At 36.9% G+C, this 22,641-nt stretch overlaps 1 protein-coding gene across 3 annotated transcripts in view; it reads right to left on the bottom strand.

Annotated features, from left to right (window-relative positions):
- Window positions 1-22,641, bottom strand: part of Mapre2 (microtubule associated protein RP/EB family member 2) — a 163,449-nt gene that overhangs the window by 49,186 nt on the left and 91,622 nt on the right. For all 3 annotated transcript variants that reach the window (XM_005005550.4, XM_063231774.1, XM_003474085.5), the window contains one exon: window positions 19,352-19,479. In XM_005005550.4, coding sequence (XP_005005607.1) covers window positions 19,352-19,472 — 121 coding nt within the window. In that variant the 5' untranslated portion in view covers window positions 19,473-19,479. The remainder of the gene's footprint in view (window positions 1-19,351; window positions 19,480-22,641) is intronic.

Raw genomic sequence — 22,641 nt, forward strand, 5'->3', positions numbered from 1 at the left:
AAAATAAAAATATTATATTTTATTTCTATGTATATTTTTGTCTTTAATCATGAGTCCCTTTCTGGGTCATATTTTTGACCAGTATATGTGTATAGAGCATAATCCATCAATATTTTTAATAACCTTCTGATACTTAGCAATTTTTCTAAACCAAGACTGCATCAATATTCAAATGTAGTTTCTTTAAGTACTTTTATGATCTCAAGTTTTACATTTAAAGTCTGAATCCATGTGGAATTTATTTTGGTTTATGATATGAAGTATGGTTCTAATTTTAGTCATTCCAAATGTTAGTAGAAATCTGTCGTTTTTGGCTTCCCTCCATTTGGACACCTTCCTATCTAAGGAGATGCTACAGGGCTTTACCTCCCACCACAGCAGCTGAAGGTGTGCAGGCCTCCCTAGCAACTCGACCAATAAGGCTGCAAGCCTATGACAAGAGTTCTGCCTCAGATATTCCTGCCCAGGTCTTGAAATGGCAGGAGTGACAGAGGTACGGAAATACAGGGCTTAGTCACGGCAGCAGTAATGGCACTCCAGTCCCAAGCAGCAACAGCAAAGTGGGAACACCCTCGCCATACTATTCCTGTGGCACAACAGAAGTTATGCTCCCAGCTCCTTAGCATCCTTCATCTTCTGAGGTTGGCTCCCTATCGACTCTGAAGTATTCAATCTCCTTCCTGAAAATTCCTCTTCTGCTGAAACTTGCCAAGATTAACTTCTGATATGTTCAACTTAAAATAACAGCTGATCAAGTCAGGTAGGTGCTGAACATCAACATTTCATAGGTAATCGCATTTTCCCCACTGGCAAGGAGCACTATTTTTACTATCCTACATATTACTTTCCTAAAATGCATGCTTACGTCTCTTTCTAGACTTCACATTTTTTGTTCTGTCTCAATGATGGTTTCATACTCTTAGTTGTGTAATTTCATACTATGTACTGCTATCTGTCCCTAATTTCTTTCTCCTCAAAATTTCTTATATATCATGAATTTATTCTTTCCATTATACTTTTGTTATTCATAGCACATGAAAAATAATACCTTTTTAAAAACAGAAGTCATTTTACTATCTAGTTACTGCCTTAAGATACAATTCATACAACGCAAAGTTCAACCTTTTAAAGTATACAGTTAATAGTATTCACAGAAGTGTATATCCATTATGCTATCTAATTCTAGAAAATTTTCATTATCACAAGAAGAAACTGAAAATGAATCACAAAAAGAAAATGAAAATTTTCATTATCACAAAAATACCCATTACCAATCACTTTCTTTTTTTTTGGTATCGGGGATCATGACCATGTGCTTGCCAGGCAGGCGCTTATGCTGCTGAGCTAAATCCCCGGCCCTCAACAACCACTTTCTATATTCTCTCCTTCCCCTAGACCTTGGAAATCAGTAATCTATTTCCTGTCCCTATGTATTTACCTATTCCACACATTTTATACAAATGGAATCATACAATATGTGGCCATTGAGCTTGGTTTCTTCTATTCAGAAAAAAATCTGTCCAATGTAGCAGCACGTGTCAGAATTTCATTCGTTTTTATAGATGAGTAATAATGTTCTATTGTATAAATATACCACATTTTATTGATTCAACCATCAATTGGTGGGCACCTAGGATGTTCTCAAGTTTGGACTAGTTTGAACATACCACTATGAACACTGTACAAGCTCTTGTACAGATGTTTGTTTTCGATTCTCTCAGCTATATATGTAGAAGTAGAGCCACTAGTTCCACATTAAACATTTTGAAGAATTGCCAAACTGTTTTCCAAAGCAGGCACATCATTTTACTTTCTGACCAGCAATGTATGAAGACTTCTATTTTCTACATCTTTGTCAACACTTGTTATTGTCTGTTATCTTGATTTCAGCTATTCTAGTGGGTATGAAGTGCTATTTTAAAGTATTTCTGGGTAATGGTGCTTTTTCACATGATTTTGACCATTTATGTATCTTCTTTGTCTCTGCAAATGCAAGTATGTCTGTGTAACTCCTTTACCCATTTTTAAACACTGAGTTACTTTTTTATTGCTGAGTTGTAAGAATTCTTTCCATCTTCTACATGCAATTCCCTTATCAATATGATTTACAATTATATTCTCTCCAATTTTCATGATAAATCTGCTAACATAATTCCATGCCATGAGAGCTTTCCCAAATTTAAGCCTGTATTTGAGTCAGAGACAGACTGTTGAGAGGCCAACATTCCAAGAATGTATTAAAAATTGCAACTCCGATCACTATTTTTATTGCACTTTTACACATTAAAGAGGTTAAAAACAAAAAAAGCACTACAAATACCTCATCTATAGATTAACTTTCTTAATGGTATTCTTTGAAGGACAAGTCAATTTTGAATAAATCCAACCTATCTAATTTTTCTTTTGTCATTTGAGTTTTTACTATTATAGATAAACTATTGCCTAATCCAAGGTCATAATTTACACCTATGCTCTCTTTGAAAAGTTGTACAGTTTTCTTACATTATGTCTGTGATCCATTTTTCAATAATTTTTCTGTGTAAAGTTGAGAACTTCATTGTTTGCATGTGAGTACTGTTATCCCCTATCTCCATTTAATTATCTTGGCAGGGTTGTATATCACATAGTTTTCCCAGTGACCGATATCTTCCAAGAGTGTTTAGGTGCTAGAGTCAAAGGGGTTCTTGAGACTTTTTCAGAAATATCTTTCCTGACTCTCGGGACTATGCTGAAGGCATGTTGCTGCTGCCAGAGGAAGCAGCCCATCTGGGCATTTTCATCTTGGGTTTTCTGATGGGGACACATCTAATATATCATGAAAAGGATACTTTGAAATTAATTGCTGCTACTAAGAATATCTTCAGCTATCCTAGGGCATAACCCAAACAAGGCTGTTGTATTTTGGTTTCTATAGAAAGTAAACCCTCCATTTGTGCTCTGGATCCTATCTCCTCTCACTTTCTCAATTGGCAGAGTGATTTCTGCCAATATCCTCACTCTCTGTAAATACTCCTCTGTACATATTATTCCTAAAGCATATAAATATACTCTACTACCATTAACTTTGACAAAATCAAGAATACTTACCTTGATCCCACATAAACTTGAGCCACTATATCATTTATTCCTTCCTTTTTTATAAAATTGTCCTCTTACAACTGTCCTCACAAAATTGTCTCCGCTTTCAATGTTTTGTCTGCCATCCAATTTAATTCACTAACTATTCAATTGTCTTCAAAACTTACTATGGTCTGATCAAGGTCACCCTATTTTTGACTTCCTGTATCACTTGAAGTCCTGTATCACTTTCATTGTTTTATTTTAATTTGCTTTATTCTGGGTTTTTTTTGGTTGGTTTTATTCTCCTTAAAATAAAAAAAAAAAAAGAAAATTTTGAAAGAAATATCACAATAACAGATTTATGAAATGTGCATACAAAAAAAGAAAATACATTTGTGTAAAATCTGTTAGTGGTTTCACACCTATTTTTATAATTCTGAATTCCACTGTATCCTTCCTAACATGGCGTTTTGCTATCATTATCCTATTTTATAAACTGGGAAACAAGGCTTAGAAATTAGACAAGCTAATGAACGGTAGAGTGGAATTCAAACTGACCTGAATTCTAATTTTTTAAAAGAAGTTTTGCTCCTTTCTGTGCTGCTTCTTGACATTATAAATGAAAATTTAAAGATCCAATGGGAGTTTGAAAAAATTTCTAGATTATAATTCTAAAAGGATTACAAAGAAAATTACAAGAACACATATAAGTTTTCAGGACTGCGGGAAAAGGTGTCAGTTATAACCTGCTTACTTATAGAAGCTCAGGCTGGACAGACAAAACATCAACCTGCCTAATTGTTATAATTTTATGTTTTAGCATACAAGTAATATACTCAGAATTTTATCTTACATATATAGTGTATATAAAAGGAAAATAAACATCTCCATATAATTTTATTGCTCATATATATATATATATATATATATACAATTCTATCACACTCTCTCTCTCTCTCTCTCTCTCTCTCTCTCTCTCTCTCTCTCTCTCTCTCTCTCATTGCTGTCCAAAAAATATTTCACAGCACTTTACCAGAAATGTGACACAATCTGTGGAGAAGATACCAAGCCATACTGAGTTCTGCCACAAAAGCTGCTCAAATTGTCCATCTGATTTTCTCACAAGCTAAGGAATTATTACACAGAGATGCCTGTATCATTGAGGGATCTGGTTACAGCTTTCCACTTTTGGTAATTTTATTTGGTACTGAAGAAGGGTTAGAAGAGAATGAAAACTTTAACTTACTAGATACATCTATGAATATCCTATATTAACAGGAATCACTGCAGATAAATGATTTGTTTTTAAAAAAAAAGGATATTCACTCAAGCTCAGATCAACAAGGATGGGGCAAACAGAGAGCAAGAGTGTTAGCCCTTGGATCTAAGCCTTCACCATCTCGAATGGGCTGTGATATGCCATCATACCCTCCTGAGCCAACAGTATTCTTATCTGCAAAATGTCAGAGTTGGATAAAGCTTGAGGTTCTAAAATTAGATGATTCTCTAATTCTCAGTTTGCTACTTCTCCTCTAAGGCTACTTGATGTTTCTGCTAATTAGGAGACAGTGACATCTCATCCTCATATGACCAAGGCCTCTGCCAGGCCTCTTGCTTCTAGCCATTCACATCTTCCATGGTAGCTAACATGAGAGAAGACACTAGTAGGCATACCCCCCAGGACCCACAGTCCCACTCCAGGTTGAGTTCTGGTGACCTCATCTTCATACACACTTCTTTGAAATGCTGACATTTATATATGCAGTAATGTAACTTTTCTGCCATCTTCATGCTAAGCATTAACAATTACAGATATTTTCCATGTTAGAATATTGTTCTCACACAATAATCACAGAATCATTCTAGCTTTCTTGTATGCATTCCTTGGACTGATACCCCTGAAAAGCTGCCTGTTATCAAAGCCAAAACCTTGTGATAAGTGAAGTATCCTCTGTGGGAAATCAATTCTTACTAAAGAGGACAGTGAGGCAGCAAAATACAGGTTTAATATTTCCAACACATCAGCAAAAACCTCCCTACCTACACAAACACTGGTTTGCAAGAGTTTAATGGCAATTGTGAAAAAGCTTCTGGAAGGTTAATGTTTAAAAAGAATTTTAAATCCCAAAGTTCAAATGTATCATTCTAATCCAACAAAATATGATTAAATAAGTAGTAGTGTTAAAATAGGCATCTTTCATCTTCCTGGCACAAACAGCAGCTTCACAGGCTTGAGTTAACACAGCACTAATGTGAACTTAGGACTCTGTTTACCTTAAGTCCTCCTGGTCACAAAAGCAAAAATAAAGATCAGGAGTTCAAAAATCTCCTTTCAACTAAGATTGATCCCTCTGAATTCCCACTCCTCAACCAAGCTTCCTGTTTCTTCCTATTTCTTGGAGTTGTGTCAGAAACTTTGTATTTATATTGCAAATAAGTTCCCCAAACAAGCAGCTTTCCAACTGATTCCATATAGAGGAAAAGAGCAATAACCAGCAGGAAGATTTCAACACCTGCCCACAGAGAGAGAAGGCTTCTGTGAATTGCAGAGCATGCTGAAAAGTACCCCATCCTTGCCCTTCACATGGAGAAAGCCATCAAAGGACAGTCTCACAAATAAGTCAGCAACTGTTCAGCTGGACAGATTTTTAAAAGTACTAGCAAGTAAATAAAAAGGCCTTATCAAGCCAAATTGGTCTTTCATCTGATAAATGCACTGAGATTTTTTACTAATTCACATGACAGAAAAATCTTCAAATGAGTCCTGTAAGTCTGCAGCATATTGCAGTTAAAGGTACTAATATTCTCTGATCATAATCTTTCTTCAAGAACCAATAATACTTTTTGAAAAATGTTACTTTTAGATCAGAATTTGAGAACACCTGCAAGACAAGTTAAAAATTAAATCTGCTGCAGCAAAAACTTACCTAATACAGTATTAAGACTGATGTGCTGAGCTGATTTAAGTGTCTTCTGCAAATATCATAAAAGAATGAAGAATATTTCCCCCATCTTTGAAAAGGAAATTTTCAATGTAGTTAAAAACCTAAGTACCAAATAGCTTCTGATTAAGACTTAAGTAGTGATATTTTAATAAAAGTGAATTTTAGGGGAAAAAATTAGAGATCAGAATAGAAACATACAATATTCACAAGGGAGCTGATATTTTAAGAGTGGTATTTGCAAGAATAATTTTCACAGAAATTATTTATAACTGTATTGAAAACTAGAACATTGCCAAAAACACTGAAAAGAACAGGTCTATTTGCAGTTGTTTTATTCAACCAAATTGTAATTACCCTTTAACTTTGGTTTTAAAATGATTTAGGAAAAAAATAACGAAACTTTAAATCTGCCTAGTGACACAGAAAATGATTTGGGCAAATGAAGGAATAAAGAAATAGCAAGTGGAGAACTAGCTTGCTGGTTTGGCTTTTCATCTGTTAATTAAGGAGCCAGTGCTAGGTTTACTCTAGTTCCAAGCACCAGTGATTTCCCTTTCTGTAACGTACTCGTCAACTTTTACCTACGCACACTGTCTGATATATCTTACTGTGTATGATTAAATTTGGCTTCCACATGGGAGTGAAGAAAGATAAGGAGGAGGGGAGCTTGGAGCAGAAGGCTGGAACGGTATTTGGTACAAAATGTCACGAGCTTCCAGAAGCGCAGTACTGAAACTGGCAGCAGGTTGTCCCAGAGGCTTAAGTTGGAGGCTAGAGCTAAAGTTAGAATCTGGCATTCCAGACAGAGGAGGAAAAGGGACATAAAAAGCCTTTATTGCAAGTGAAAAACAAGCTAAAACATACCTATGAAACCTATTCTGAAGGGTTTCTATTTTCTTATTAAGGTTATTCCATTAAGCTCTAACATCAAGGGATATAGCCTCTCTGTTCTCATGTTTTCACATATTTGCCTGTATTACCTTTTTACTTTAATGGAAAAAAAGTTTTTTAAACTTGATCTTAGCCAAAAGGCCGAGAAGAAATACAAAAAAATTCACATTATATATTACTATTGTAAAGCAAAATGTAAAGAAAAACTTGAGTTAAAGGCAAGAGTGAAAAAATACGTAATTTCCTGTGTAATTTTTGTGGTTAAAAGTTAGCTCTAAGCAGTGCTCACCTATAAGTGGCACAGGAGGATGCCATTTTATTAATCGATAAAAAACCAAGAAACCAACAAGTCTTTACTAAGAAAAATGCTCTTACTCTTAACCAAAAACCATAGTTTTGAGAGACTAAAGAAATAACATGGAAAAGTCAGCAACAACACACAATTACATGTGCTAAATTATATGGCAGAGACACATAAATACCAAAGGAATTAGTTCAGAGTTTGCTCAATAAAAACCCAAGATAGTGTAACAAATATGACCAAACAGATAAAGTCATGTCAAACACGCAAGGAGCTCGAGTCCTAACATGATGACCTAAAATAAATACTCCATCACCCTAAGACTTTGGAAAGTCTGCAAATTGAAAAGAGAGGGAACTGATATCTTGCGAAAGGTGGTCAGGAAGAATAGAAGGAAGATAGCTTTTGAGATGCCCTTCCACGCAAGCCAAAGAAAGGTACATTTGGCCAAGTTTAGGTCATAAGTAGTGGAGCTGTTGAGGGCTGGATGTTGGGTTGTAGCCAGATTGCTCAAGGCTTTATATCCCATGAAAAAGGGGATCTTAATTTGGTAGGTCCTGGGAAGCCTTCTGTAAGTTTCAATGCTCACCATCTATTTTCAGGGTAAATGTAACAAGGGTAAGAAACGTAAAGTGCATAAACCTTTCCTATTTCTTCTCAAGGAATCTCTCTTGATTCATTGCCTATATAATTCTAAGAAAACAGTTACACATCCCAGGCCCCTGTATGAACTCAGGTATGGTACATGTTGCTGAGGATTTGTGGACATGTAAGTTACAGTGGTATGAATGGACCAGCACAGATCCGCATCTACCCTACACAAGGTACCCCTTTCTCAGGCTGCTCTTTTTTTTTTTTTTTTTTTTGTCTTTTTCTTTTTTATCGGTACCGGGGATCGAACTCATGACTGCCTGCTTGCAAGGCAGGCACTTATGACTCAGGCTGCTCTTTTTACTGCAGAAGTCACTATTTCTGGAACTTGGAGCTCCAGGGTTGCTCCCTAGATCTAAACTATTTTACTTTTCTCCCCAAGACTTGCAGACAAAGGCTCCTTCCTTTTTTCAATCTTCTGGGTACAGTTCATGAGCTCTCACTCATACCATCAGAATCTGCAGCAGCAACTTGCTAGAGGACATGCCTCTCCTCATAGCTTCTAGAGAGGCCTGGAGGCCAGAGATGAAGTCCAGCAGGCTAGTTGGGCACTAAAGGAAGCCTCCAGCAACTGCAGAGAACTCATGCTAGGCAAGGACTCGATCACTGAGCTACAGCCCCAGCACACCTGGAGAACTCAGGAGGAGCTCCTGGGAAACACACACACAGAGACTGTGATACTTCACAGAATATTCTACAATGAGTTGCTGTCTTTGTATTTCCCACATTAATCCCCAAACATTTTGTTTTCTAAGCATTATTTCTTGTAATAGGAGGAATTCAAATTAGCATGAGGACTGCTCAGGATTTATTTCAGGGATTTAATTATGTGACCACAGTAGAAAGGAAAGCAAAGACAGACACAGGAAAATACTTCGTACATTTTTTTAAAATACTAGACTGTAACACAATTATATGTAAATTTAAAGCTGCTATAGATGATTTTATAAAGTTACAACTCCTTCTACAGTTTTCTAAAGTTCTGCCATGGATTGCCGTAAGATGTTACCTAGAAGAAATGAAAATACAGTATGATTCTCATGGAGAATCTGAGGAGAAACTGCAGGAAATCATGCTGGCATCAGACTCACCATTTATATGCTTACTGTCAAACAGTTTGGTCATAAAAGCTTATGCATATAAATACTTGAGGAAGAACACACCCTTGAAAGGGAAGGGACAAATAAAGAACAGTATCTTGCTATCAGTCATCATTACGTAATGGTTTCAGGGTGGAAAAACCCCAATCTGCAGAGTGATGGTTATTTTAAGAGTTGCTAAGCAATTCAATTATTTTGTTCCCAAATATGGGATTCTAATATGCCTAAACATTTGACAGTGATTTCTGTCACTTTATTTCCACGGAACATCTATATGCTGATTAATTACACATTTTTTAAAAAAATTTCAGAAAAAAAAAATAGGTTAGAAAAAATGTTTTCCTGTCAAGTAGTAGAATCTGGGGCTTCTTGGCTCGTTTGTCTTAATGGTGTAGGAAGTGAGTGGCCCACTAGTATCATAAGTATTTCCTCACACACATGGTTCATTAGTGTTAGACACTGTCTGATGATGATGCAGGCTACATGTATACTTTTGTCCTTGTTCTATCTTAGCTTTATACTCACGTGAGCTAGAAAAAAAGGGACAGGTTCTAACTGGTGTGATCTATATTGGTTTGCATGTTGTTGATCCTCTGGTTCTGGCCTATCTGACACCTTATAAGCACTCAGCAAATATCTGCCTACTGCAGAAATAAGTAAAGTAACTGAGCGAACATCAAAATGGTATCTAAATGATACCTTTAGTCCAAATCACCATCTTTCTTTTCGCAGCCTATATCTACATTAAAAATCTAGCTTGGATAGCATTTTAATTCAGGTTAACTTTGTAACATTTATAACCATTTAACTAAATTTGTATAGGTACTTGGCCAAAGATTCAAAAGTGGCTGAGACAGGAAGTTTTTCTAGACTGAAATAATCCTTGATTCCTTTGGATACTTCAGAATTATTACTGATTTCTTATTGTCCTTTTGCTGTTCTGAATCCCTATATACATTGCAGGCATCTTATGTATACATTTGACATGCATAAAACTGATACCTTTTCCCCGTCTTGATCACTTTTTTTTTTTAAAACCTAAAATGTCCCTTTGTCACTTTTTACACTTGAATGGAAATTCCATTCTTCTAAACTGAGTGCAAGTACCACCTTCTCTATGAAGGTTTTCTGTTAGCAGCGCAGAATTGTTCCACTATGCTGGCTGTGGGAGCCCAACAGTGGACTGAACTGCATAATAATCAGCCTCTCTCCTGGTTAGTGAGTACGTTTTTAAGTCTGGCACTCTACAAAAGTAGTGAAGTTTTGAGGAGGTGGGTCTTTGTGGGTGACTGATCACATGTCATTGGGGGCATATCTCTGAGGGTAACTGTGAAATAGTGGCCCCTCTTCTTTTTTACTTCTTGGCCATGAATTAAAAATTTGTTTTATCACATGCTGCTACCATGATGTACTGCCTTACCATAGGTCCAAAGAAAGGGACTCAACTGATCATGGATTAGAACTTCTAATACTGTGAGCCAAAATGAGCTTATCTTCTTTTAAGTAGACAATCTCCAGAATTTATTACAATGAAAGAAAACTGATGAACCCAACTGGGGATGGTATCCAAGTCATCTCTCTACTGTGCTAACACTGTCAGCTACTATAACCATTGGCATCTCTAGAATTCCTACGTGGAAAGGACTTGGATGTTTGAGAATGGTTGGAACTGGGAAACATAATTCCCTTAAATTCTGCATTGGCACACCCCTTTCTATGTAAGACTAAGCAAACACCAACTTCTCATTTTAAGGAAGGCTAGGGAAAATACTGATGGAGCCTCTTCACATGGCTACTTCAATAAGGGCTTCTCAAACTGAAGTGAGAACATGAACAACAGTGGTAACTTGATGAGTAAGTCCTTGGGGGGAAGCAAGCTTGTAACAAAATTATTCTGAAAGATGTTCTATTTTCCTCAATAGCATAGAAAGGAGGAGATGAGATGTGAAGTCCTCTCAGGAACAAACTCATGAGAGCAAGTCTAGGTCCAACACGAGGAAAGGACCACACCTTGGGGTGTAAGGGGCAGATCAGCTGTAAATGGTTGGCCTGTCTGAGCTCAGGTAGATACAACAAGAAATATACCCATCCGTCCACCTACTTACCTATCTACCTACCTCGTTATTGTTCTCCCTTACAGGGTTGTTACAAGAATTAAAGGAAATAAAACATATAAAAGCACATGGAAACTGGTACAGAGAAAGATGTAAAAGTGGACGTATTTTGACTCATTACGCTCCTAAAATATAAAATTAGGTGATATGTGCCTGCTAAAACCAGATCTATAAAGATGAATGGACTTGAGTAGGACTGTTTCATACATGAAATTTGAAATCTCAAAATGCACATTTTAAATTCAAAGGACAAAAATCAAAGAATAAAATGAAGTCCTTGGCTTCCTACCAGCAAAGAAAGGGTATGAACACATTGCTGAGATCCTCTAGTTTTATCTGCCTAAAAGCATTTGAAGGTTTCTCCAGCTCTGAAGTCTTTTCTCAGATAAACATGAGGTGCCTCAGTTATCATAAATTCATTTGTAAAAGGAAGTAACTATTTCCCCCAAATTTACACTCTTCCTGTAAGTCTTTAGATGTTTGAAACTGAAAGGAAGAGACGGGAAAGAAAAAATAGCACTGCGAACTCTAAACAATGTTTTAGAAGGAACAGATCCATCATGTAAAGTAACCAACATCTTGAGAAAAATCAAAATAACTTTCAATATGTTGGAACATACATTTTTTTCTTAAGACACTGGTTTTATAGATCTTGATGAATGATTTAAGCATGAGCATGTCATCATATGTTTAAAAATAGACATAAGACACAGGCAAAAATCGAAAGATTTCTGTAATTAGAATTGTGAGTTAAAGTCTTAAAACTAACCAGGTGTTTGGCTCCAGCAAGGGTTCTCACACCCCTCACCTAAGATCCTTGGTCCTGGAATTAGAGCTCTGGGCCCTAAAGTTATTGGAGTCAGGGCTGGGGCTTTCAGATTTCTTCAGTAACACACAGCACTCCCGTCACTACTGCACTGTATGGCAGAGCTCAATCTCTAGACTCACAATGTATCATCCACCATGGAGGGGCGGGTGAAACTCAGCGGTCTCACGACAGTGCACTCGGCACTCTGTGAATGAGCATTGAGCACACTGCACAAGAACTCTGAAGACTGCCCTCAGCTATGGCCTCTGGGGATTTATCAGATAAAGGGGAATAATAGGAGATGAAATTGTTGGATTTAAGTCAGGATATTGGGGTTTTTTCTTACAACTTCCTAAAATTATTGTTTTCTGTGACCTTATTAAGAATTCACAAAGGCAAATATTAGTTTAATTTTCTAACTGTATAATATCCATTAACTTTGTTCCTATTAACTAGATTATGTTCATTGTAATTACATGTTCCTTGATTTTTCATTAAGTATATACACTACCAGTCTTCAATAAAACAATTATATTCCAGATGATCTATTTTACCTAGCCTCTTTTTTAAAAAATTTCCCTCATTTTAGTGTTTATCATTACCCTAAAAGGAATTTGAAAGAAAAGGATATAGAGATAGATCTACAGGTCTAGTCCTGTGAAAAATGCTAATGTAGTCATGTGACCACTGCCCAGTTAGAGAACAAAGCAGTTATCACTTGGCTTCATGGAATTTAAAAATATCTGCTGCATTCCTCCCTAAAATGTTAACAGTTCTATGGTTTCCTGAGAATGTCTTACACGTACGCATAGTGTCTCAAATGAGTAGAGTAAGGCTAATTTTCACATATTCCTCTGATGAGATCATCAGAAAATCTCTCCCTTAGAGAAGACAACGTGCTTCATGTATCTGGAGCAGGACCTGAGAAGGCACTTAATTACTGCCTTAGTTACTGCCCCGAGTCCCAGTATGTCAAGACACAGGCCACCCTAGCTTGGAAGTCTGCAGTAGAAGAGAAAAACTAAAGCCCTCACACATTCTATGACAAGCTCGCTGTCCGGATGGAGGACAGCACTGCTCAGGGGTTTCCCTATCTGCAGCCATTCTGCTGCCCAGGAGCACCTGGCCACTCCCAAAGAATCTGAATGAATGTCTTGTCCACTGACTCCCTCTCGCCTGCCTCTCTTCCCTTACTTCCTCCTTTGTATGCCCCAAGCTCTCCCAGGACAAGACTCATCACAGTATGATCTCCAGTCTTTTGTAGGACAGGACTCTGTTGTATTGAGCACTTTGAGGGCTTCAAGGTCAAAGGCCATCTTTTACTTATCACCTGGTCCCCAGAAACCAGCCCACAGTAGGACTGAAAACATGGATTGAAAGAGATTCTGATATCAGAACTGAAGATAGTAATGATAGGTAGGGATGTGACTGATTGCTTTCCAAGATGTATCATTCATGTGTGTAAAATCCAAAATGTACAGAGGCTGCTCAGTAAATGAAGGGGAATGCACCCCACCCCCACTGTGGTATTTAGCATTACAAGTGGCAGATAAAATACCCCAAGAAAACAAATAATATCAATTTACATTTAACTTCAGGAGCAAAGCGCCATGATATAGGCAAATAAATAAACTTAGAAAAATAAAAAGCCCTTCTGCCTTATATATCCTGCTCAAAAACCAAACTCCCTTTCAGCCTATGCACCAGGGGAGCACCCAAGTACCCTGCCCCACCCACAGCGATGGCACCTGAGACTGGATCCCTCCCTGCCCTTAAGCTCCCAGCTCACATTTGTTCCCTTTTTCTCCAGCAAATTGGTATGCAGAGACCAAGTAAATTGATTTTAAAATTAGCTTACATCAAATAAAACCAGGGAGAAAAATTGTCAGCAAAAACAAAAAGCCTTCTGTACAATACATCCAAATATGAATAATATTCCATTATAATACAATTACCTCCCTAATAATAGGAACATAATCTGAGATGGTTTAGCTTTCTCACAAAAAATATCAGTTTATGATCTCACAAAGCTAAGTAAGCTCTAGGGCTTGCAGACAGTGACAGAACATCTTTACTTGTTTTCTATTTAATAGGAAAGGGCCGAGAAGAGCCACCTGCTAAATTTAGCCTCTGAGCTAACTTCATCACCAACCTGTCCTCCTGACAGGTCTCTGAGGACAGAAGAGAGGAAGCACAGGAGACACCATGCGAGGCCGGGATCAACCTATTTAGGCACAGATCTGCAGCCAAAAATGGTCACGAAGAACACTGCGCTGGGCTCAGAAACAAATGTCATCAGGACAAATCCTACAGGACCTGGACCTTGGGTCTGACGGCCACACCTATGTTAATCCCAGAGCACACAGTAAATCCGAGTTGCTTCTACAGAGCTATCCTGCACCCAAATCTGTAAATGCTACTACAATATCTTCAGCCAAATTCAGAAGGTTTCCTGGAAAAAAGAAAATACCAGAAACTTGGTCCAAGACAAAGCTTGAACCAATTTGGAGAAGTACAAATCGAAACTGAATCATATCCTCATCATTTTTCTACCCTTCTTTTTCAAGTCAGTAGAGAAAAACATCTCATTTTTTAAAATCCAAAATGGTTTAATTCAAATGACATTTTATTAAAACACTCAAACACTCAGGAAAACAACTGCGCTCCTGACAGCACTGAACGACAGTACTGCACAGGGATGCCCTCTCCCATGGGTGACCTGCCTCTCAGCATTTGCTGTTAGGTCTGTTGCTGTCCTGTCCTGGGAGGGATACAGGAGGACGGAGGGAAGGAGCGCAGACACAGAGGGCAGACTGGGCCGCTGAGCTTTGCTGCTCTGCCTCAGGGAAAGGGACTGGACATGGGAAAATGGACGTCAGACCTGTGTTTCAAGAGGGCTCAGTATGTCAGGGCAGGGGAGAGGGCACCGAAGAGGAAAGGTGCCCTTCCTCACTCCTGCCAGACTCCCCTGCCTGTTGCTTTTCCTCTTCCTTTCCATTACAAGCCACCATTTTAAAATTATCTCTGAAAAGACACATCTAAAATTGCTAAACGTATTCTTGGGGGTTTTCTTAGGGTACTGGCTAACCTCTACACCAACTCATAAAACATCTAGCAAAATGGTTTGACCTAGTACTCAGGCAAAAACACAGCATCCCCTCTTGTCCCAAAGGCCACTGAATAAAAACAAAATACTTCAAAGCCAAATCAATCTGGTATCATACAGGGTTCACCTCTGCCACTCCACAATGGGAAATCCAATAGTTTATCTTTTATTTTTGATGCTTTGTCCCAAAATTTTACATATGAATGCACTGGTACACAGACACATCACTTCTTACCCCTTTTTGTCTACCCTTCCCAGCCCACCCCTTCCCTCCGCACTCTCACCATTCCAACATCCCCTTACTGTCTGCAAAAGGTCCACCTCCCTGTTTTCTATTATCTGTCTGTTAAACAATGATTCATTTTCTGAACAAATGTAAGTGAGCAGCATATCATCATATATTGCAGGCCACATGTAGTTGATATCTATAGATCACTGATAGCTCACACTTCATTTATATGTTTTTTTTAAAACATGAAATTTAGAAGTTGTTTTTTACAGAAACAAATGCAAAGAAATTGTGCACGTGAGCCCACTGCCTAGATTTAATGCTGAAAGAAAAGGATCATAAGGTTGGGATAAAATAACAGGAGATAAGAATGAGTCATTTTCATTGTTTTACAATTTACTACAATGGGTTCCCAAGTGTTCTACATTCTTAGGCCATCTTTCCTTTAAAAAACTTTAAAAAATGCTTATATAGAAACAAAAGCGATGTTACAAAGGGAAGAAAATTCTGAGGAAAATGCAATTTCAATATGAAGTGTTATTTTCAGCTCTTCATGAGCTGATGAAAAACTGAAGCTAGTTCTAATATTGAACTACAGGCAGCACAGTTTGTAACAGCCAGATCTTAGAAACAACCTAAATGACCATTGACCGAGGAAATGGGTCAAAAAGATGTGGTATTTTTATACAATGGAGTACTGTCCAGCCATAAAGAAGGAAAAACTTGAGACTTTTATAGGTAAATGGATACATCTTGAGAACATACTCATTAGTGAGATAAATAAGACACACATGTGTAAACATTGTATTGCTTCATTAGTGAGAAGCTGAAAGAAAAAATATGTATATGTATATAAAAATAGATTAAAAAAACAGACAAAAAATTTGAGCTAGTGGGAGAGCTCTTAGCTAGAGATTAAAAAAAAAAGAGAGAAAGGGGAAATAATAGGCGAAGTATGCAAAAATGGCACCACCAAGATAGGAACATAAGTTTTCATAAAGCAGAGTAACAAATGAGGTTTAACAAGCCAAAAAAAAAAATCAATTTAGATATGACAAAGTATTTTGTGCATGTTTTTCCAGAGCATGCTACTATAATGAAACCACACATAGTAAAACTAAAAGTAATTAAACGCTGAAGAAAAATATTATCTCCCAAATTTGATTATGCATAAACATGAGGATAAATCATATAGGTCAACAACATTTGGATTTGTTCTTATCCTAACAGCACTGTCCTAGCTGCTTTAAATGTCTTCTAGAACAATGAAGGGCATAAATAAATAAATTCATAAATAATTAAGAAGGTAGCTGCTTCTGCGAAATGTCCTTGTTGAAAATAAAAGTTGCAGATTAAATTATGAATAAGGAAACAGTGCCAGACAGATTTTGGATAACTTAACTTCACTTTCAGTGGTTTGGGGTTTCTCAAAAATGCCCGGCAAGCTCTAGGCTACAGACAAAAGTACATGGCTGCCTTTTAAAATGCAGATTTTGAAGCTGCACTCCCAAAGGTACTGACTTAGAAGGTCAAGCAGGAGTTCCCAAGAATTTGCCTTTTTATCACACATGCATCTGCTCCACAGTTTGTACTACTACACCACCTTCCCTTTAAAATCTTCTAAAAATGCTTATATTTGGTGTATAGAAAACTACTTCCTAAACTAAAACACCTCTGTAGTATATTTATTTTCTAGCAAGAACCATGTTTCAAAACAAAAAGGAACCTTTTAAATCTATCTTATTCTTCTAATCCAACCTGGTAATCTTAGATTGCTGGAAGTTATCCTACTGGAAATTATGCCTGGTCAATATGCTGTTTACATATTCTGATCAAGCCATACCTGACAGCACTATGCAGCTGCAAATGGCTGTCAAATGTATGCCAATTCTTTAAGATAACGATACAAGAATCCTTCATAAATGCTGCTTAAAATTGTACTGAATTTGCCTTGTGGGAAAGAGATTTGCAAAGACTATATATATATATATATATATATATATATATATATATATATAGATAGATAGATAGATACAGATATATATATCATAAACACTTGCTACTATACCTTAAAAGTTCTAATTTACTCTATTCTATTTGTAACCAAAAATTCTCTAAGTATACTACATGGCAGGCTCCTTTGAGACTCTTTAAGACCAAAGTAGAAATGTTCTCTATAACTCTTTTTCTTATTTCCTTCCTTATTTCTGTTTTTCTTGATAACCAACCTCATTTCCCTTATCTCTCCTTACATACACCCACACTGGGGTAAGATTTACATTTTTGTCTTTGCCTCCTAGTAGCTGTAAATAGCTTTTCACTCATCCCCCAAATGTGCATTTCTGAAGGAACACTGTGCACTGTGGAGAATGGATAATTTCAATACAAAGTAGTAAGTGCTATTAACCAAAGGGTTGCTAACATAAGTGTTTTTTCCTACCAAAAAAAAAAGAAAGAAAATATTAGCACTAGAATGAACAGCAAAAAAGCAACACAGAAATATCTGAGTGAATGGAGTTAAGTAAGAGACAGTAAAAGTTGCTTCTTAAAGTAACTTCGGGCCATTTCAGTAGGCCGGCTATCTATCTATCTATCTATCTATCTATCTATCTATCTATCTATCTCTGATATATCATCATTGTCCTAATCCACTTCTCTGTAACTTGAAGGACAAAAATACTGGTTAGTTACTGCCTCTCTTGACCTAAGTTACAGGACTTCATGTTTGAGTTCTGGGCACAGAGAGGTGGGGAAGGCAATGCCAATCACAATGTCTTCCTCATGGGAAAAAGGATCAAGAAGGAAGAGTTGTCACCAGCAGTGAATGTGAGTCCTCTAATGTATTCTGGTCAAATCCAGACCCAGTGAAGGGAGAATACTTAAACTGGTGGGTGCTGGACACATACATGATCTGAGAGTGACGACTGGGGCTTGCCAACTTCTGACTGCATGACATGAAATTATTTTTATATGACTTCCTGAGAAAGGGAGCAAAATGTCTAATATCAATGCATTAGCTGAACCTGGTGACTCTATGGTATAATATCTGTTGGGATTTATCCTCAAATGTATTTCAGTAATATTTTCTACTTTCTCTTATCATTGTCATGTTAGAGCCAGAAGTAGAGAGGAAATTCTTACCTACTAGTTCACAGAAAGAAAAAAATTTTGGTTTCCAAAGGAGGTCTTTTTATTTCCCTGAAAAATACTTGAACCTAAGAATGGATTATTTTACATATACATATATAAAATATCTCCCTACTTTATTGAAACTTTTTCTTTTTTTAAGTAAGTTTAAATCAATATGCAGTCTTTGCAGAGCTACTTGGTATCAAGTAACACTGCCATGCAGGCATTTAACAAAAATAAAATATGAGCCTATTCTCAAGAACTCTCATTACCTTTGGGGGAGCAGGAATCAGACACTGTAATGCAGTGTGGCCAGGTCACTCTAGAGGGGAGGACAATGCTTTGGGAACATGCAGGACTTGGCAGTCTGGGAACCTGGGGGACACTTCACAGAGGAGCAGGCAGGTAAGCTGCATTTCAAAGTGTGGGCAGGACTTTATGCAAACATAAAGAAGAAGAAAGACCTTCCAAGCCAAGAGAGTGTGAAAAAATCTATGGAATGTCAAAGGGGAGCAGTCTTAAGGGAACAAGAAGTGTTTTGTGGGGCTGAGGCACAGAGGGGAAGAGATGTGGCAAATGAAACTGTGAAGACGGGTGGGTGGCAACCAAAAGAAAAACAACATATTAATAGAATGAGGACTGAATTTTATCCCAGGGAGGGACAATGTGGGGCACTGAAGATTTGTAAAAGGGTGCTACAAGATCCACTATGTTTGTAAGCAGTAAATATAGGGACAAATTGGTTGCAGATAAGAGGCTAGGAGACAGCACTGGAGAGGAGTTACACAGAGCAAGCCAGAGGCAATTCACAATGCTTGTCAGGACGGCTAGATGCTTTCAGATGCTCACACATTTTTCACCCATCTGTTCTTCAGCTAGATTGAATTTTCTCCTTTAATTATATACCAAAACTGATATACATTTTTCCTTCCCCAAACATATCATGTATGATTCATAAAATTACATTCTTCAAGTCATTAAACATTTCAGGGAAATGCTTAAAAGATGCTCTCTTACCTGAACAAAGCTGTTCCACTTTCGTGTAGTTTAACGATACTATGTCATTAACCCATGCAATGATGTCATGTCTGCTCATAGTCTCTTGGGTTATCGAGGTAGAATACACATTGACTGCCATTCCCCAACTAGGAGAAAACAAACAAAAATAAGTTTATTTACCCACACAGGAAAAAATTAATGTGACTCTAAAGAAGATCATCAAGGGAGGATCCTGGCAGAGGTCTAGCGGATGCAAAAGTTCCCCTGCCTCGGGCTTTTATTGGCTTACCTTTCTCTTCCTATATTCCACATATGTGCCAATCATAACTGCATTTCATAAATATTTCACACACCATCTTTTCCATCTCCCCCAAATAGACTACAGTTCTTTAGGTCCCGAAATGCCTAATTTATAACACAATTTAGAGTCTCACTTTTGATCTTAAGCTTGTGTATTATATTATGAAGTTACCAGATTTATAGCACTTCAGCAGAATACTATTTTAGTTTTACATGACTTCAAAATCACAGTACTTCATTATAAGTACTTCCAAGTGTTTGTGTCTTCAAAGTTCGCCAGTCTATGATTCTTTATAATATTTAAACCTAGGTAAAACTTTACAGCTTTATGAAATTAATTAAATGCATATGCATAGATACATCTAAATTTTTATTTTTGAAATTTTTCAATATATGCAAAAGGAGAGTAACAGGCCAGTGACTGTTACTTTTTGGTTTTGACAGTTGTCAATACTTGAGCAATCTTGTTTCATTTATACTAAAAACTCTACTCTGTCAATCCTACTCAGCCTCTTTCACTATTTTACGTGGAGTAAATGCCAAGTGTCACATCATTTCATCATAAATATTTTAGTGTGTCTCTAAAAAATATGGCCATTCAAAAATGCCCAGCCACAGTAGTATTATAGCACCTAAAAATAATTACTTCATGTGATCAAATACGCATTACAATATCTTACAATTTTTTTGGATGTGGATTCAAGTAACATTTATACACTGTGATGCTTTGGTATGTTCCTTAGATTTCTGTAATCCATGGTTTTCTCAAGCTCCAGTCTTTCCATGTAATTTTATTTTTAGTGTTGTTGAAGGAACTAGGTATCTGGTAGTTCTAATTCTGGATTTTGTACACTGCATCCCATTGGTGTTGTTAATGTTGCTCTCTGCCCTCTATAGGCTTCTTGAAGTGTAATTTGATCCAGGAGCTTGATCTGACTCTAGTGCACCTGGAAGAGAGGATTCCTTCATGCAGGGTTTGAATTTCCATCAAGGGGCACGTAATGCTTGGGTGGCTCTTTTGGACATATTGTTACCCACTGATACTTGCCTAAATGCAAAGATTCATTAGAAACTTCACAGTGATATTCTACTATTCATTCTTGACTTATTAGCTGGAATAACTCTACAAAGAGAAAATTGCCTGTTAGGTATCCTGAGGTTCAAGTCACATAAGGCTGAATAGATGCCTGATTCGCTTCATTTACCATTTCTCAAGACAATGATGATGTGGTCTCTAATATTGTCCAAACATGGTTAGTGAGTTTTTTTGTTGTTGTTGTTGAAGTACTGTACTGCATAATTATGAACTCCTGGGTTGAAATATTTGATATGGTTAACTATATAAACTGTATCAAATTAAATGTTTAATTATCTAAAACATACTTAATGTGTTTCAATCTATCACAGTTTATATTTACTGACATAAGCTTGCAAAAGCTGATGTCTTGTGAGTTCTTCTGACTTCTGGCAATCTTTGGTAACTTCCTTGCTTTCTGGTTTGAGATGTTCCAGGCTCAGCTTGTACCTTTCCTGCCTCAGAATTAGAAGCAGTCATTTGTCCAAAGGTTACTCATTCCTTGCAATGGTAAACAATGTTTAGAGACACAAAAGTAGTATGTTTAAATATGAGCAGACAATAACAAAATCTATAGTTTATAGGTTTTACCCAAAAGTCTATATATTTATGAAATAGTGCTTGGATTTACTGTCATTAAAGTGACAGAAATCTGCTTTCTAAGTCAAAATGAAGATTACATGCAGAAATAAATATAAAAAACAATATCCATCCACTCATCTCAAGCCCAATCTTATTTATAACTTCTCTTCCGAAGATCTGAAAAATCTTATGGCATTGACTACAAGTACTGCTTTTCTATTAAGATTCATTAAGATTTTTTTTGAGTAGGGGCCATGGGAACATCTTACATTTATTAAACTATTTGCTTTAAAAATCCAATCAATTTTTATCATCTGTATAAATTATATAAAGCCTTAGGATAAATAATTCAAAATTTAAACTACTTTACACTGTTTGATATAATTTTTGCATAACTTTTGGCAGTGTGCTTTTTTCCCTAATGGTTTCTTTTTCGTGCAGTAATCAAAACTTTTTATATTTCCGGGCAGTGTACATCCAGGGTAAGGTGTGAAGGCCAAGAATTATGTTAGTTGGCAGCAAATCAAATAAAGATGAACACTTTTGTTCCAGACTGATTTAAAATAAAAAGCTAAACACAAAACAGATCTGTGTTTTGGAAAGACAGTCCTTATTATTAGTAAATAAAAATATTTTTTGGTTACAAGGGGGAAAGATACACAACAAAAGGACAGAAAAGTTACAGCAGCTTTTTAAAAATAATGAGAACAAGGAAAAAGTCAGCTGCTGCAGCCTGTCAATGAATCATTTTCCTGGAGGTCTTTACTGATAACAGTCACCTGGAGACAATTGTCCTTTCATAACCTAAACAATCAGCACAGGAAAGTAAAAGTGCTATATGTCTTCCAAGAGTTTACTAGACAGTCTAAGTAAACAATGAAAACAGAGGTAGATTTATGTTGAAAAATCCCAGTTAATTAGCTGGTTAATTATTCTCTAGACTCTTCAGTCTCACCTCTGCCATCAAGCTGCCCAACTAACACGCCTGCAGTTCCAGAGCCCTGTAGCAGAGCGACCATGTGCTGTGGGACTTGCAGGAAAATGGGGTCAGTGGATAGAACAAGAGTAAGGGAGAGCTGGAGAAAATTGGGAGCTTTTTAAAAAAAAGATTTCCTAAAGTATAAGGCTGACAACACTCAGAGGCGGCAAACCTACGGCACGGTGGGCTCTCTGTATCACTGACAGCTCTAAAAGATTTGCCATCTCTGTGCTCATTTTTAAATGGCCTTTAAATTACTTTGAACTAACAATGGGATCAATAATATTTCTATTTACCACCTATGCTGACGGAACTATTTGTATAATCTATCTTCTCCAAATTTTATTGAGATGTTTCTACATTCATTTGACT

This window comes from Cavia porcellus, unplaced genomic scaffold (genome assembly GCF_034190915.1).
Source record: "Cavia porcellus strain 051 isolate PalLab524CR breed Dunkin Hartley unplaced genomic scaffold, mCavPor4.1 scaffold_20, whole genome shotgun sequence".
Taxonomy (NCBI): domain Eukaryota; kingdom Metazoa; phylum Chordata; class Mammalia; order Rodentia; family Caviidae; genus Cavia; species Cavia porcellus.